The sequence below is a fragment of the Rhodotorula graminis genome (assembly GCF_001329695.1).
Source record: "Rhodotorula graminis WP1 unplaced genomic scaffold RHOBAscaffold_7, whole genome shotgun sequence".
In the NCBI taxonomy this organism is placed as follows: domain Eukaryota; kingdom Fungi; phylum Basidiomycota; class Microbotryomycetes; order Sporidiobolales; family Sporidiobolaceae; genus Rhodotorula; species Rhodotorula graminis.
In genome coordinates this window covers 227,423-242,582 of record NW_017264934.1, presented here as the reverse complement: position 1 = coordinate 242,582, position 15,160 = coordinate 227,423, and the positions used below count along the sequence as shown (strand labels likewise).

The following is a 15,160-nucleotide window of genomic DNA, read 5'->3' as shown; positions in this document are numbered from 1 at the left end:
GCGCACCTCGGCGACCGTCTCGGCGTGCTTCGAGCTGAAGACGATGTGGAAGTGGGCCTCCTGACGAGCGACGGCGTCGACGATGTGGTCGAACATCTCGATGCTCAGGGCCCACGTCACCTCGACCGCCGGCCCCCAGCCCGTCGGGAGGAACCCCGACGGCGAGGCAACACCGGGCTGGTCCCACAGGTGGTGCGTCCCGTGCTCGTCGGCGACGATGCTTTGGAGCGGGAGGGCGGACGGGTCGGGGCGGAGGAAGGTCCAGACGACGCGCATCGTGTGCGCGTTGAAGCCGGCGGGCAAGATCGACACGTCGGGCTCGCTGCAGAGCCCGGGCGTGCCAAGGTGACCTGCAGGGCGAGCTCACGAGTGTCAGGGGAGAGTTCCGAAGAGTTTGAGGATGAGAGAGGGGAGGAAAGGGTGCGCACGGCTATCGATCGTGAGCGGTTCAGTCCCGCGGTTCGTCGCGTTGAACGCAGTCATGGTCGGCGTCGGGTTCCGGTTGTCGCGAGCCTTGTCATGCAGGATGAGGGCAGGGCCGGCGAGCATGTACATGTCGTGCGTGTTGGGGAACTTGCGCTGCGGGTGGGCGATCTGGAACCGCGAGAAGGCGTAGTCGATGTCGACGGCGCGAACGCGCTCGTCGTACGATCTGGTGACGACGACGAACGGGTGATCGGCTGCGGAAAGAAGGGTCAGGTCTATACGGCTGGCTCGAGGCGTCGAGCGAGCGAGAGAGAGAGATTTTCGAGCGGACGAACCAGTTCCTGCGCCTTTGACGACCGTGCACTCGCCCTTGTCCAGATGGTACGGCGCTCGCTCGGTACCGTGCTCGTCGTACCAGCTGTCCGGGCCAACGTAGCCTGCTGCCCGGAAGAAGTTGCAGAACGACTCGATGACGGCGGGAAGGTGGAAGTAGACGGCCTGGTTGTAAGGGAGGGCACGTCGGCACTCTCGTTCGAGGGGTTAAGAATGAGAGACGCACGACATTGGTTCCGATGAGGTGCTCTTGAAGGTGTTGCTCGAGCACGAAAGGTGGTAGACCGGTGCGGATCGCCTCCTTGGCGACCAACAGCCCTCTCGCGGAACTGATGCGAGCAGGAACGATCGACGACATCTCGACGAGGAAAGGACGAAGACGCTGTCCGAGTGTCGCTTGCGTCGAGCGAGCAGAGGTGGAGCTCGAGAGCCAAGGACCGCAAAATCGCGAGAAGAGGGGCCGGGCAGAGTCCGCGGCGTCGCCGGGCGGGAATTGACCTGACCCACTGCCGAAACAGCGTCCGTACGTCTCCTTCAAGCTGGCCGAAGACGACCAAGCTAAGAGCCGTGATCGCAACGCAGGCGCGACGTCGCTCAGCGCGAAACGACGTCGAGCAGGAGGGCCGACCGCTCGACTCGCTTCGCGCTCGTGCGCCGCTGCGCCGCTCGATCCCAGCCCACCGAGAGCCCTCACGAGTCTCTCGAGAGGCTCAACAGGCAGGCAGAGCGTAGTGACGAGCGCCTGCAGGCGCAGCCAGATCCGACTCGACGTAGTCGGCTTGCCGTCGGTCGCCTCTGATTGGTCGGTCCCGCGCCCCGTGGCCGAAACTGCCAGCTGTCGTCCTCGGCTCGCTCACAGGCGCTTGAGAGCCGGGCCAGGCGCACGGTGGCTCTCAGTCGACGAGGCGAGCCACTATGCAGACACTGTGACTGAGAGAGAGGAGGCTCGTTGTGCGTGCGCCCGTGAGGCTTGGACTCGCTCGCGCTCCAGGCTCAGAGTACGGCCCTCGAGCTGGCCCTCGTCGTTCTCTGGGGGCGGAAGAAAGACCTGTGCGAGTCGAACGAGTTGCGAGCAGACGACGCCAGTACAACAGAACCCCCTCCTCTCCCCTTCTCCCAACCCTCGAGCCGACCCACCCTCGCCGCCATCGCCGCCCGCCCCGACCTCCCTCGCTCTGAACCTTGGCGCCCGTGTAGATCGCGGCAATGTTGAACATGAGCGGCTCGTGGCCGTCGCCGTCGGGCGTGACGAAGCCGGCGTCGCGGATGGCCTGAGAGAACTCGTGCGGCTTCTTCCAGCGCTCGATCGACTCGACGAGGTACTGCGACGGGGCGAGGGCGGGTACGAGGGAGCGTGAGGGTCAGGGGAAGGATGGGATGGGAGACAGGACGTTGGAGGAGGAGGAGGAGGAGGCAAAGAGAGGGGGAGAAAGAGGAAGCGAGCGTCGCGGAGAGGCGCTCGCGCGGGGCCTGCTCCGCGACGAGGCCGCCGACGGGGACAGGAGACGCCGAAAGAAGCGAGGGCGGGTCGCGAGGCCGGAAGAAGCCAAGAAGGAGGCTCGAGCGCATCGTCGAGCGCGACGACGTCGCGAGCGAGCCGAGTCAAGAGAATGTGCGCCGCGTATCTGTCAAGCGCCTCTGCGTCCTCGCGAGGGCTTGTCACTGTGCGGCGCGGGAGCTCGATGTCGCGTCCGCAGCTAAGCCGCAGCTGCTCGAGCCCGTGGGGCCAACGAGGAAGCGCGGTTGCCGAGGCCTCCTGCGCTCCCTCCTTGCGGGACTCGAGCGGCAGGGCGGGACGACGAGTAAGACGCGATGATGACAAGGGATGAAGGGGCACGAGGGGCGGGAAAGAGGCGGCGAGAGAGGCAGAAGCGAGAACGGCCGATGCCGGACCAGGGCTCGACAGGCGCGACGACGGCGGGCGAACTTGGTGTTACAACACGGTACGGCGTACTGCGGGTCCTCGACTCGTGCGCCTCGACGGCCTCAGGGCTCACCGGCCTCGGGCGACGTACGTCCAGCGATGGCGGACATGGCCTTCTCAAACTTGAGACTGCGTATGGGCGGCGCCGGGACGGCGGGGTTGTCGTTCGCGGGCGAGGTGAACGGGTTCGACAGGTAGGAGATGTAGGCATTGTGCATGGCGCGAAAGATCTGCGGCGTCGAGAGAGAGAACGTCAGGACGACGAAGAGGCGGGAGGAAGGACGGCGAGCGGAGGACGCACGGTCTTGACGTCGACGTCGCGGATGACGGCGTCTGCCAGGGACAGGGCGAGGATAAACTTGACGCGCGTGTTGGTCTGGTAGCCGTAGCTGCAGAGGACACGGCGAGGGTCAGCGGGGTGGCCTGGTGCTGGAGGCGGGGGAACAAGAGGGGGGTGGGCGCCCGACTCACACGGCATAGTCCTCCATCGCGTACAGCAAGCCCAGGTAGCTCTCGGTCGTCTTGGCCTGCGGCAGTTCTTCAGACGAGGCAAGAGTCAGCGAGCCGCATCGAGAGAGTCGAAGAAGAGGAGGCGAGGAGAGGGGGGACGGACCTCGCTCGTCAAAGTAGTCGAGGGCGGTGTGAGCCGCATAGTGCCACTTGAGGTCGGACTGGCCGCCGCTCCTGTTGCTGTACGAGCCGACGAAGAGAGGGTTGCCGTGCTTGCCGACGACGGCGAGCGAGAGGATGGCGAGCATGACGCCTCGACGGCCCGGGGCGATGCGTGCTGGTGCCGCTGCGCTCTGGCTGGGCTCAGGGGAGCAGGCTCGGTGGCTGGCGCAGGCTCACAGCGAGTGTGAGAGGAGCGGGCCCACGTGGGGAGAGTGAGAGGAACTCGGACGAGCTCCTCCACCGTTCCTCTCGCCGCGCGAGCCTCTACCGCCAGGCAGTGCAGGCTAGACCAGCTCCTCGCAGCCACCGGCGAGCAACAGAACCAGCCGCCGCTCCCTCCTCACCTCCCCTCTCCGCCTCATCGCGATCGGCGCTCGTCCTCCAACACCATGTCGTCGACGCCCGGTTCGACCCAGCCGTCGACCCCGGCAGAGCCCTTGATGCGCCTCGGTACGTCTCAATCGCCCGCCGTCCTACCCTGCCACCCTCTGTCTTTGCCTCCCCTCCTCCCTCACCAGCGGACCTCCTCGAGACGACCTCTCCCGCCGCGGCCACGCCTTGCAGACGGATCCGAGGCCGGTACACTGACAAGCTGCTCACTGCGCGCAGGTGTCGCCGCCATGGACCGCAAGGCGCGCTCCCGGCCGATGCGCAACATCCTGTCGCGCCTCCTCGCGACGGGCAAGTTCGAGATCACCGTCTTTGGCGACAAAGTCATCCTCGACGAGGGTGCGTCGAACGTCTCTCTGGGCCTGGACCGTCGAGCGCGTCTCTGACAAGCCGACCACGACGTGCAGACATCGAGAACTGGCCCGTGTGCGACTTCCTCATCTCGTTCTACTCGGACGGGTTCCCGATCGACAAAGCCAGTACGCCCTCCTGCCTCTACGCCAACACTTCTGAGAACCTGTCCTGATGCGCCTCGGACCGTTCTCGCAGTCGCCTACGTCGACCTGCGCAAGCCCGTGTGCGTCAACGACCTGCCGCTACAGAAGATCTTCTGGGACCGCCGCGTCGTCCTCCAGATCCTCGACAAGATCGGCGTCCCGACCCCGGCACGCCTCGAGTGCAACCGCGACGGCGGCCCGCAGCTCGACAAGGCCATCGCCGACCAGATCCAGCAGAGCCTCGGCGTGCGCGTCGACAAGCCGCGCCCGACGAGCGACTTTGCGCTCGAGGAGGACGACACGATCGTCATCGACGGCAAGAAGATGGTCAAGCCCTTCGTCGAGAAGCCCGTCAGCGGCGAGAACCACAACGTCAACATCTACTTCCCCAAGGCCAAGGGAGGCGGCGCTCGCAGGCTCTTCCGCAAGGTGCGCCCTCTCTCTCTCTCTCTCGCACTCTCAGCGCGCCTCTTTCTCGCGAGCTCGATCCTGACATTCACCTCCTCGTACAGGTCGGCAACCAGTCGTCGGCGCACGAGCCCAACATGACGATGCCGCGCACCGACGCGAGCTACATCTACGAGCAGTTTGTCGACGTCGAGAACGCCGAGGACATCAAGGTGTACACGCTCGGCCCCAACTTTGTGCACGCCGAGACGCGCAAGTCGCCTGTCGTCGACGGCATCGTCCGGCGCAACACCGAGGGCAAGGAGATCCGGTTCATCTGCCAGTTGAGCGACGCCGAGAAGAAGATGGCCCGCGACATCTCGATCGCGTTCAAGCAGAACATCTGCGGCTTCGACATGTTGCGCGCCGGCGGCAAGAGCTACGTGATCGACGTCAACGGCTGGTCGTTCGTCAAGGGCAACGACTTCTACTAGTGCGTCCTCTCGCTCCCTTTCTCTCTCTGCGGCTCCTTCGCCTCTGATGACTGACTCTCGTACCGCGTACAGCGACAAGTGCGCCGAGATCTTGACCAACTTCTGCCTGCGCAAGATGCCGTCGCTCCCCAAGCCCGTCGCCGTCCAGCCCGACAAGCCTCGCGAGAAGTCGTGGACGCTCAAGAGCACGATCTGCGTCGCCCGGCACGGCGATCGCACGCCCAAGTGTGCGTCTGCCTTTCCCGGTCTCTCTCGCGGCAGTCGCACCTGTACTGACTCGTCCTCGCGCTCTCGTCCAGGCAAGCTCAAGTTCAAGTTCAAGGGCAAGGACGCCTGGACCGCGCCCTTCCTCACCCTCCTCCAGGGTCGCACGACCGAGATTATCCTGCGCGACCCGGAGCAGCTGCAGTACATCGCCGACGCGGCCGAGCAGGCGGCCATCCTCCCCGGCGCCGACCTCGACATCTGCGAGCAGCTGCGCAAGATCATCGACAAGAAGAAGGGCACGACGGGCACCAAGGCGCAGCTCAAGCCCGTCTTTGACGGCGAGACGTGCGAGCAGCTGTCGGTCGTCGTCAAGTGGGGCGGCGAGGTGCGCTCGCGCCTCTTCTCTCTGTCGCCCGCCGGAACGAGCCACCCTGACCCGCCCTCACCCTCCCTCTTTCTCGCGACCAGTTCACCCACGCGGCACGGTACCAGGCTCGCGACATCGCCGAGAACATGCGCAAAGGTGCGTCGCGCTCGTTCCCTCGTTCACTGCGGATCGTCGGCCTGACCTCCCTCTTGCCCTCTCGCAGACTACACGATCATGAACAAGACCTTGCTCGACCACACCAACGTGTACACATCGTCTGAGTGCGTCCCTCCTTTAACTCGGTCGGCGCAAACGCCTGACGAACGAGCTCACCCACCTTGCCTCGCACAGGCGCCGAGTTGTCGCGACCGCCGAGATCTTCACGACGTGCGTCCTCTCCCATCAGCAGTCTCGTCGAGTCCGTCCCTGACCCTCGACTCGTGTCGCAGTGCCTTCCTCGACGAGCGCGAGCGACCGTCGGGCGACCAGCAGACGACGCATCAGCTCATCATCCGCAAGGACCTCCTCGACGACTCGAACGCGGCCAAGGACGAGATGGAGAAGGTCAAGAAGAAGCTCAAGACGCTGTGCCGCCCGGGCCTGCACGTCCGCCCCGAGTTCGCGTGGCACGCCGACAAGGACCCGTTCGAGGTGCCCCCCCTCTTCTACCTCTTCCCCCTCCACCCTTGTCGAGCTCAACTGACTCGTCCCACGTCCCGCAGGTCGTCAAGGAGACGATCGAGCTCATGGGCAGCCTGCGCAAGATCATGAACGACAACTGGGGCACGCTCGCCGTCGAGAAGATTCAGCCGAGGTGGTGCTGCGGCGAGTACCCGTACCTGTTCCGCGGTGCGTCCACCCTCGTTCCTCGACTCCTGCACCCTGCGAGGACGACACTGACTCGGAGGGACGCCCTGCAGAGCGGTGGGAGGGCCTCTTTGCCGACTGGTGCGACGTCAGCCTCGAGAAGTTCGACCCGTCGCGCGTCTCGGAGCTGTACGACTCGCTCAAGTACGACTCGCTGCACAAGTGCGTCTCTCAGTCTCTCTTTTGCCCTCTCTCAAGCCCCTCACAAGGCAGAACTGACAGCCTCTCGCCCTCGCAGCCGCACGTTCCTCGAGACCATCTTCACCCTGAACGGCAGCCGCCCGTCCTCGACCGACGGCCGCGCAGGGTCCGAGGGCTCGGCTCGCCAGGCGGGCCCGCCGAAGCAGCTGCGCGAGCTGTACAAGCGCGCCAAGCTCCTGTTCGACCTCAGTGCGTCCCCTTCCGCCCTGCCCCTTCTCGAGCCGATCCCGTATTGACGTGTTCCTCGCGCCCTTGACAGTCGCGCCGCAGGAGTACGGCATCGAGCGATCGGAGAAGGAGATCATCGGGCTCTTGACGAGCCTGCCCCTGCTCGAGCAGATTGTGCGCAACCTCGAGGAGACGAAGCAGGTCGAGAACCCGAGCGCCAACTTCTACTTCACCAAGGAGTCGCACATGTGCGTCCCTCCTCTCTCTCTCTTTCTTCTCTCTCTCGTAAAGTCATCTCACTGATGAGCACGTTCCCTCGCAGCCACACGCTCGTCAACCTCGTCACGCTCTCGGACCTGCCCATCGTCATGCCGCACGTCCCCGAGCTCGACTACATGTCCTACATCTCGTGCGTCTCACTCTCTCTACCTCCCGACAGTCGCGACCGAACCCTGACCGCTCGTCGTCCGCAGGTTCGAGGTGTACGAGCGCATGAAGGGCGAGCAGAAGGAGTTGTCGGTGCGCGTCACGCTGTCCGAGGGCGCGCACTCGGCCGTGCTCGACGCGAGCCTCGACGCCAAGCATGCTCTGCAGGTGCAGCCGAGGCGGGCCTTGACCGGTGCGTCCTGCACCTCCTCTCCTTCTCTGCTCCTCTGCTCTTTCTCTCGACGACGACCCTGACTCTCCCTCCCGCGCCATCGCAGACTACATCTCGCTCGACCGCGTCATCGGCATTCTCAAGCGGCACAGCGGCAAGGCGTCGGCGCTCAGCCTCACCAAGTCGACGACCAAGCTCGAGGGCTTCCTCCCCGTCGAGGGCGACGAGCTCTTCCACGGCACGCGGCCCCAACTCGAGCAGATCCGCGAGTTCACCGTGTACAACCGGCCTGGGTCGGTCTACTCGGCGGCGAGCGAGCGGGGCGACTAGAGCCGGCGTCGAGAAGCGAGGAGAGGCAGGGCGGGAGCGAGGAGGCGGTCCGAGCGGGGCTGAGCGGTCGAGACGCACGAGGAGACGAGGATAGAGTAGTTGCGGGTGCAGAGTCTAGTCAATGCATACGTCTGTTGTACGCCCTCGTCCCTCGCGAGCGGTTCTACGCCCGGGCCTCCTCCTGCTGCTTCTCGCCCGCGCCCGCTCCTGCCCCTGCTCCTCGCCCTGCCGCCGCCTGCGCCTCCCAGTGCGCCTTGCCCCACGTCCCAGCGACGACGAGCGGGAAGACGAGGGTCGCGTCGGCGTACACCTTTACGCTCTCGCCGTCGATGCGGATCTTGCCCCACGAGACGGCCTCGTCCGGGCGCGCGCCCGAGTCGGACCCGTCAAACTCTTGGCCCGTGTTGATGTAGACGCTGAAATCGGCGCCGTTGCGCTGCACGAGTATTGAGACAGGGCTCGTCAGTAGCCGGCAGAGTGAGAGGGAGAGAGAGAGGGACGCACGAAGAGCATCGAGTTGGCGATCTGGTGCTTGCAGACGCCGCCGCCGAGGATGATCATGCCCGCCTTCTTGCTCTTGATCGACAGGTCGTTGAGCCGGCGGATGTCGCCGACAATGTCGACCGAGAGCGGCGGCTCGGACTTGTCTGCGGGCGAGCGGTCAAAGCGTCGTCGGTAAGGCTGCGACCGAGAGAGAAGAGAGAGGACGACGAGGACGCACAGGTGTGGAAGTACATCATGTCGCCGAGCGAGCCGTCTGTCAAGGCCGGGCAGAAGACGGGGATCTGGTTCTGCGAGCGGGGACGAGGAACGTTAGTGACACGAACTTGACGAGCTGGCGCAGTCTGGCTGGACGAGGAAAGAGGGCGCACCTTGTGGCACCAGTACAGGATCGAGCTCTCGTCGTTGATCTCCTTGCCGAGGCGGTCGATGACCTTGCTCGGGGTCCACCGCACCTTGGCGTCGCCGTCCTTCTCCTGCTCGACGACCATCTGGTCGAGGATGGGCATGACCCAGTCCTCGAACTTGCAGTAGTTGTCGTTGGGGACGAGGAGGTTGCCGATGCGGTTCAGGCCGCGGCGGCGCAGGTTGGCGCCGTCGTGGTTAAAGTCGCCTCGCGGGGCGAGGAACGTCGGGCCGAGGCACTTGATGAGGTCCTCCTCGATACCGCCGGCGGTCGTGACGAGGCACGACACGTAGCGGTGCTGGACGAGGAACCGGATGATGTCGCGCAGGCCGGACGAGACGAGGTTGGACGTGTAGCCGAGGAAGATGGAGCACTTTGTCGCGGCGCGCACTTGCGGGTCGAGCTCCTCGGTCTGGAGGTCCGGGTTGATGGGCTCGTCCGAGAGGCGCCAGTTGCGCTGCGAGGGAGGCGACAAGGCGAGGTGAGCGAGTGCACCTCGAGTAGGGGGAGGAGGACGAGGTCGGGGCGCACCATCTTGTCGATGAGCTCGATGGCGCGGGCGAGGCCGTTTGCCTGGAAGCCGATGCGCTGGTAGCTGTCGAGGAGCTGCTGGAGCGAGTGCTCGTGGTTGAAGTCGGGGCCCTGGATGCGGGTGCCGTCGTAGTTCTCGGACTGGACAAAGACGTTGGCCTTTGCCTGGTCGGCCGCCGATGGCGCTGGTGCGGTTGCGGGTGCAGTCGAGGTGGATGCGACAGGCGAGGCCATGGTGGAGGTGCGCCGACGGAGAGAGCTCGAGGGAGGCGGTGAAGAGAGGACGAGGAGGCGAGGAGGGTGGCTGGTGGGCTGTGACGAGGTCGAGGCGGTGTGTCGAGGTGCGCTGAGCGTGTGCGACGGTGCTCTGAGGCAGCTGTGCCCTGTGGAGTGGAGCGAGGAGAGCGAGTGAGAAGTTGAGAAAGGTCCGCGGAGATCCGCCAAGGTCGACGACGCGCCGACACGCTCCTCTCGTCCCTCCTCGTCGCCGCGCACCTAACCCCAGCAGTGCAGACCACCTCCACCATGTGCGTCCGGCCACCTCTCCTGTCCCCCGGCACACCCCCGGCCCCTCCTCCACCGCCGCCGCGCCTCTCCCCCTCCCCCCTCATCTCGCGGCGGCGCGTGTCGCCCAGCCCGCGCACCTCGCTCACTCGTACCCTTACACGCTCGCAGGGCCGCCAAGTACGACCCCAAGGTCGGCCTCAAGGTGACGAGCCGCGCCGCCATCGCCAACGCCCCCTTCCCCGTCGACGGCAACGGCACCTTCTCCAACCTCCAGCTCGCCGCCGTCGTCCTCTTCGTCCCCTACGTCCTGAGCCGCTTTGTCCCCTTTGTCTCGTTCCGCACCGCCTACGTCCTCCTCCTCGTCGTTACGGGCGTCCCGACCACCATCTGCTACTGGATGCTCATGAGCCGCGCCAACGTGCGCGTGCGCGACGAGGGCATCTTCCCGGGCAACGACCTCGAGCACTACATCACCATCACCGACCCGGCTCTCAAGGAGCAGTACTCGGGCCAGAAGAAGATCCCGATGCAGGTCTTCTACGACAGCTACTTTGCCGGCAAGATCGACATCAAGGGTCCGTCCTGACCTCCTCCTCCTGCCCCGCACGCGTGTCTGACAGACTCGAACGTGTCCCTGCAGGCGACATGCTCGAGCTCCTCGAGTGGCGCCACGACTGGATGTCGTTCCCGATGACGGTCGAGCTCATGCGCTACGTCCTCACCAAGCTCATTCCGGACGTCATCTTCCACTCGGCCGGCCAGGACGAGGAGCAGGTCACCGACCACTACGACCGCGGCGACGACTTCCACGAGTGGTGCGTCTCCCGTCTCGAGCGCGAGCCAGCGTCTCCCGGACCTTGTCGAGCGCCGCCCGACTGACCCTCGCTCTCCCTTGCGCAGGTTCCTCGGCCCTCGCATGATCTACACGTCGGGCGTCATCAGCGACATCGACCGCAAGGAGACGCTCGAGGAGCTCCAGGACAACAAGCTCGCCGTCGTGTGCCACAAGCTCCAGCTCAAGCCGACCGACCGCCTGCTCGACATTGGCTGCGGGTGGGGCACCCTCGTCACGTACGCCGCCAAGAACTTTGACTGCGACGCGACGGGCGTCACGCTCAGCAAGAACCAGGCCGAGTTTGGCACCAAGCGCATCGCCGACAACGGCGTCGACGCCGCCAAGGCGCGCATCCTCCGCACCGACTTCCGCAACCTCGACAAATCCCAAAAGTTCGACAAGATCGTCTCGCTCGAGATGGCCGAGGTGCGTCCCGAGACCTCGCACTGTCGACGAGGTGCCTCTCGACGAGGTCGAGCGCGAGACTGACACTCGCCTTGCTTCCCGGCGCGCAGCACGTCGGCATCCGTCGCTACAACACGTTCCTCGCCGACGTCTACAACCTCCTCGAGGACGACGGCATCCTCGTCTTCCAGGTCGCCGGCATCCGTCCCTCGTGGCAGTACGAGGACCTCATCTGGTGCGTCCCTCTCTCCCTCCTCGCCGTCCCTCTCGTCTCCCTCGGCCTCGCACTAACCATGTGCACGTCTCCAGGGGCCTCTTCATGAACAAGTACGTCTTCCCGGGCGCCGACGCCTCGTGCGCGCTCAACTGGGTCATTGGCCGGCTCGAGGGCGTCGGCTTCGAGGTCACCAACGTCGACGTCATCGGCGTCCACTGTGCGTCCTCTTCTCCCTCTCTCTCCCTCGTGCTCCTCTCTGGGCCGAGCTGACTTGCGGCGAGCGCGCACACAGACTCGGCGACGCTCCACCGCTGGTACGAGAACTGGATCAAGAACGAGGACAAGGTCAAGGCGACGTACGGCGAGAAGTGGTACCGCGTGCGTCCTCCTTTCCTCTCTCTACCTCCCCCCCAGCGCCTGAGCGTCTTTCGAGAGGAGGACCGAGCGCTCACCTCGACCTGGACCCTTCGCAGACGTGGCTCTACTTCCTCGCGTCGTCCGTTATCACGTCGCGCCAGGGCGGCGCGTCGTGCTTCCAGATCACGCTCCACAAGAACCTCAACAAGTACCACCGCGTCGAGGACATCCCGGCCCACACGAGCCTGCACCCGACGCTCACCAAGGAGCCCAAGTGCGTCGAGCACTCTCTCTCTCTCGTCTACCCTCTCTGTCCGTATGGGCCGGCTCGCTGCCGCCCCGTGGCGACGAGCTGGTCCTGATTGTTCAGGTGAACGTCGAGCAGCACTGACGACCTTCCCCTCCCACAGGCTCGTCGTCTGAGCGCTCTCTCGGACCCGGGCCAGCTCGACCGAGCACGGCATCCCTGCCGCTCGTCGCCACCGCCGCAGCATAGACACAGCTCTCTCGAAGACGAGGAGCAATCAAAAGGGGAGCGCCGGGAGGGAGGAAGGGCGCATGGGAGGGCTGCAACTCATTTCGCATGTTGAACTCGACCTGCGCACGGCTCTGCAACGCGGTGGCGCCCAGCTCGACTCGAGAGCGTCGCCGAGAGATGCCCCGGCTCACGAGCGGCGGCTTGCTGCTGCACCTTGCGCCAGAGCTGTCGGCGAGCTGGACGCGAGCGCTCGTTCCCTCTCGACGAGAGGGCTTCGCAAATTCGAGGCCGGCTCGGACAATCCTTGTTATGCTCGTGCTGCTGTAGCAATTGCACTGTGCCGCGTGCAACGCCCGGCCCCGCTCGAGAGCAGTTCGGGGGTTTCAGTCGCGAGGAAAGTTGGTGCGCTCGCCTCGGAACCTCACCGCACCGTCGCTCAGCGCTACAGCTAGCATGGCCGTCCGCAGGCTCGCACGCCAAGGCCTGCAGTGGGCCGAGCAGCAGCCCGTCGCGTCCACGTCGCAGCTCGTCGCAGCAGCAGCAGCACGGCCGCCGTCGAGCAGCTGCCCCGGGTGCCGCCGAGGCCTCGCCCACGCCGTCCAGCTCGAGGCCGACAGCACCACCGCCGTCGACAAGAGCACTGGCGCACAACACGGCACAGCGCCGGTCGCCAAGAGCGGCGGGCGGTGGACCTCGCTCCTCTTCCCCTCGTCTTCATCCTCGTCGTCGCCAAACCCGTCCACGCCCACGCCCGCACCACCAGCGCAGCTCACGGGCGCAGCGGCCGACCTCGTGCAAGAGCTCAAGCGCCAGTACCCGGACCCGAACCGCACCTGGGACCTGTTCACCCAGCTCGACTACGACGGCCGCATCCTCGACCTGCACCACGACGCCCTCGTCAAGATCCTCCCCGCCCTGTACCTTCGCGCGCCCAAGCACCGCACCGTCCAGAACGTGACGGCCGCCGCGCGCGCCTACCAGACCAAGGTCGACCTCGTCCGCCTGCGCCTGCGCCAAGCCGGCGTCCCCGTCACGCGCGGCGAGCACTCGGCCATCCTGCGCCAGTTCCACGCCCTGCGCTATGCGCCCGGGGTCGTGCGCGCGTGGGACGCCCTCGTCGCGTCGGGCGACCGCCCGCAGCCGGCCGACTGCACCAAGGCGTTCGAGGCGCTCGTCGGGTGGACAGAGCTCCACGGTCGCGCCGCCGGTCGGGCAGTCGAGCGCGCTGTCGCCAAGCCGCTCGCGCTCAAGGCAGCCGAGATGCTGTTCCTCGACATCGACGGGCTCGCGGCGTCGTCCTCGGCGGCCGCACGGCGCGGCGTCGACGCGGCCCTCGAGCCCTTCTTCGGCCTCGTCGTCAAGGCGGGCGACCACGCCCTGTTCGCGCGCGCGTTCAAGAAGCTGTACGGCTTCGACATCGCCCTCCCCGGCGCCCTGTTCGACGCGTCGACCGCCGAGCGCGCCCAGTTGCGCACCATCGGCGAGAGCGAGGTGTGCTGGATCCTCGAGTCGCTCGCCGACAAGGACGACCTCCCCGGCATGATCGCCGTCTTCGAGACGTTCGACCAGCCGGCGCGCCCGACGAGCGACTTCTTTACGCCGACCTCGACCGAAGGCCGCCAGCCGCTCGCGCCGCCGACGTCCGAGGCCGACGCCCACCTCATCGGCACGAGGGCGTTCACGATCCTCATCCAGACGGCGAGCCGGCTCGAGAATGCCCACGTCGCTCGTCACTACTTCGACCTCCTGTTCATGCGGTGGAGCGGCGACGCCGACTTGCGGCTGCGCGAGATCGAGGACGCGGTCGGGATCGTCGAGGCGCAGGACGACTGGGTCGACGGTGCGTCCTGTCTCTCCCTGTCTCTTTCCTCGTCATTCTCGCACTCTCGGCCGGTCCTCTGACGAATCGCCCGTCCGCAGACGCCGTCTTGACCTCGAGCGAGGCTCCTCACAACACCGTCTCGCCGCTCGACGCCTCGCCCGCCGCCGACTGCGCGCCTGCATCTTCCCTCGACGGCGACGTGGTCGATGTTGCCGCCACGAACGCCGTCGACGCCGTCGACGCCGCCGCCGCGAACGGCTCGGCGCCCGCACCCTCCTTCGACGCCGCCTCGTCCCTCCCTCTCGACACGTCGTCCCTACCCCTCAATGGCTCGTCATCCTCCACCTCGACCGCCTCGGCTACGAGCACGCCCACCTCGACCAGCTCGATCCCGCACTCGGTGTCGCTCGTGTCGCAGTACGGCGCGCACCTGACGCCGGCGCCCTCGGCGCCGGCCAAGCCGTACGTCGTCCCGTCGACGCTCATCGCGCACGTCGCGCACCGCGCCAAGACGCAGTACGACTCGTCGACGGCGTGGTGGCTCCGGCGCCGCACCAAGCGCATCCTCCAGCTCATGGAGTCGCACATGGCGCGCATCCAGGGCGTCCTCGAGGCGCTCGAGGTGCCTGGCGTCGGCGTCGGCGTCGACGGTGCCGCCGAGGACGGCTCGGCGCAGGCGGGAGCAGGAGGAGCGCGCGCCGAGGCGCAGAGCGTCGCCGAGCTCAAGCGCGAGCTCGCGCTCGTCGCGTACCACCTCGACCAGCTGCGCCTGACGCTGTCGAGCGTCAAGGCCGACTCGCGCATCATCAGCGCGTGGAAGGTGCTGCACGCGCGCCAGTCGTCGCTCTCGGTGCGCCGGCAGCGCCTCGCCGACCCGTCGCTCGGCCGGCGCGACGCGCTCAAGCGCACGCCGGCCATGCGTCGCAAGGAGCGCCAGGTGCTCCAGGCGCGCATGCTCCTCGTGCGGCACCGCATCCAGAAGCTGCGCGACGTCGACGGGCTCCGGACGGGCGACGCCGAGCACGACAGGTGGGTCGCCGATTACCGCCAGCTCAAGGCGAGGGCGTTCCCGGCCGAGGAGGCGGCGGCTCGCGACGGCGTCGAGCAGGTGCAGGCGCAGGCGCAGGCGTAGACGAGGCAGGAGACGTGTGGATAGACGGTCCTCGTAGCTGTGCTCGCCCTTGCAGTTCTCGCTGTCCCTCGCATTGTACACGACTCGCTCTCTCTTTCTGAGGTCTCT

General features: G+C 66.4%; 5 protein-coding genes across 5 annotated transcripts; 3 read left to right on the top strand and 2 right to left on the bottom strand.

Moving 5' to 3' along the window:
* Positions 1–2,672: 2,672 nt before the first annotated feature.
* RHOBADRAFT_66468 (uncharacterized protein) lies at positions 2,673–3,544 on the bottom strand. The gene is made up of 4 exons (XM_018418974.1): positions 3,297–3,544; positions 3,155–3,221; positions 2,985–3,072; positions 2,673–2,913 (listed from the first exon to the last, which is right to left on the bottom strand). Exons 1-4 carry the CDS (start codon positions 3,439–3,441, stop codon positions 2,746–2,748), a joined length of 468 nt encoding a protein of 155 aa, XP_018270734.1. The 5' UTR covers positions 3,442–3,544; the 3' UTR covers positions 2,673–2,745.
* Positions 3,545–3,765: 221 nt separating this feature from the next.
* RHOBADRAFT_27095 (uncharacterized protein) lies at positions 3,766–7,941 on the top strand. Its single transcript, XM_018412779.1, has 18 exons — positions 3,766–3,805; positions 3,965–4,084; positions 4,153–4,224; positions 4,295–4,671; positions 4,755–5,122; positions 5,196–5,350; positions 5,423–5,715; positions 5,799–5,853; positions 5,921–5,978; positions 6,049–6,084; positions 6,147–6,320; positions 6,392–6,546; positions 6,618–6,726; positions 6,803–6,954; positions 7,025–7,181; positions 7,256–7,342; positions 7,407–7,552; positions 7,638–7,941. Exons 1-18 carry the CDS (start codon positions 3,796–3,798, stop codon positions 7,859–7,861), a joined length of 2,748 nt encoding a protein of 915 aa, XP_018270733.1. The 5' UTR covers positions 3,766–3,795; the 3' UTR covers positions 7,862–7,941.
* Positions 7,942–7,962: 21 nt separating this feature from the next.
* Positions 7,963–9,656, bottom strand: RHOBADRAFT_36596 (uncharacterized protein). The gene is made up of 5 exons (XM_018413368.1): positions 9,300–9,656; positions 8,734–9,225; positions 8,583–8,652; positions 8,366–8,508; positions 7,963–8,297 (listed from the first exon to the last, which is right to left on the bottom strand). The coding sequence occupies exons 1-5, from the start codon at positions 9,531–9,533 to the stop codon at positions 8,025–8,027; spliced, it is 1,212 nt and encodes a 403-aa protein (XP_018270732.1). The 5' UTR covers positions 9,534–9,656; the 3' UTR covers positions 7,963–8,024.
* A 148-nt stretch (positions 9,657–9,804) lies between these two features.
* RHOBADRAFT_36593 (uncharacterized protein) lies at positions 9,805–12,222 on the top strand. The gene is made up of 9 exons (XM_018413367.1): positions 9,805–9,826; positions 9,975–10,381; positions 10,447–10,621; positions 10,707–11,067; positions 11,157–11,281; positions 11,356–11,480; positions 11,556–11,641; positions 11,737–11,894; positions 12,031–12,222. Coding segments are annotated over exons 1-9 (1,452 nt in total). The 5' UTR covers positions 9,805–9,824; the 3' UTR covers positions 12,044–12,222.
* A 317-nt stretch (positions 12,223–12,539) lies between these two features.
* On the top strand, positions 12,540–15,144 carry RHOBADRAFT_53638 (uncharacterized protein). The gene is made up of 2 exons (XM_018416930.1): positions 12,540–13,938; positions 14,019–15,144. The coding sequence occupies exons 1-2, from the start codon at positions 12,552–12,554 to the stop codon at positions 15,050–15,052; spliced, it is 2,421 nt and encodes an 806-aa protein (XP_018270730.1). The 5' UTR covers positions 12,540–12,551; the 3' UTR covers positions 15,053–15,144.
* The last annotated feature ends 16 nt before the right edge of the window (positions 15,145–15,160 follow it).

Excerpts from the sequence above, each read along its gene's own strand:
- RHOBADRAFT_66468 (XM_018418974.1), bottom strand. The coding sequence starts at position 3,441 with ATGCTCGCCATCCTCTCGCTCGCCGTCGTCGGCAAGCACGGCAACCCT. Across the intron at positions 3,073-3,154 it reads GCGATGGAGGACTATGCCGT|CTACGGCTACCAGACCAACA; the intron begins GTGAGTCGGGCG and ends TGTCCTCTGCAG. Across the intron at positions 2,914-2,984 it reads GCGACGTCGACGTCAAGACC|ATCTTTCGCGCCATGCACAA; the intron begins GTGCGTCCTCCG and ends TCGACGCCGCAG.
- RHOBADRAFT_27095 (XM_018412779.1), top strand. Across the intron at positions 5,716-5,798 it reads TCGTCAAGTGGGGCGGCGAG|TTCACCCACGCGGCACGGTA; the intron begins GTGCGCTCGCGC and ends TCTCGCGACCAG. Across the intron at positions 6,085-6,146 it reads ACCGCCGAGATCTTCACGAC|TGCCTTCCTCGACGAGCGCG; the intron begins GTGCGTCCTCTC and ends CTCGTGTCGCAG.
- RHOBADRAFT_36596 (XM_018413368.1), bottom strand. The coding sequence starts at position 9,533 with ATGGCCTCGCCTGTCGCATCCACCTCGACTGCACCCGCAACCGCACCA. Across the intron at positions 8,653-8,733 it reads TCCTGTACTGGTGCCACAAG|AACCAGATCCCCGTCTTCTG; the intron begins GTGCGCCCTCTT and ends CCCCGCTCGCAG. Across the intron at positions 8,298-8,365 it reads TCGCCAACTCGATGCTCTTC|CGCAACGGCGCCGATTTCAG; the intron begins GTGCGTCCCTCT and ends ATACTCGTGCAG.
- RHOBADRAFT_36593 (XM_018413367.1), top strand. Across the intron at positions 11,068-11,156 it reads TCTCGCTCGAGATGGCCGAG|CACGTCGGCATCCGTCGCTA; the intron begins GTGCGTCCCGAG and ends CCCGGCGCGCAG. Across the intron at positions 11,642-11,736 it reads ACGGCGAGAAGTGGTACCGC|ACGTGGCTCTACTTCCTCGC; the intron begins GTGCGTCCTCCT and ends GACCCTTCGCAG.
- RHOBADRAFT_53638 (XM_018416930.1), top strand. The coding sequence starts at position 12,552 with ATGGCCGTCCGCAGGCTCGCACGCCAAGGCCTGCAGTGGGCCGAGCAG. Across the intron at positions 13,939-14,018 it reads GCAGGACGACTGGGTCGACG|ACGCCGTCTTGACCTCGAGC; the intron begins GTGCGTCCTGTC and ends GCCCGTCCGCAG.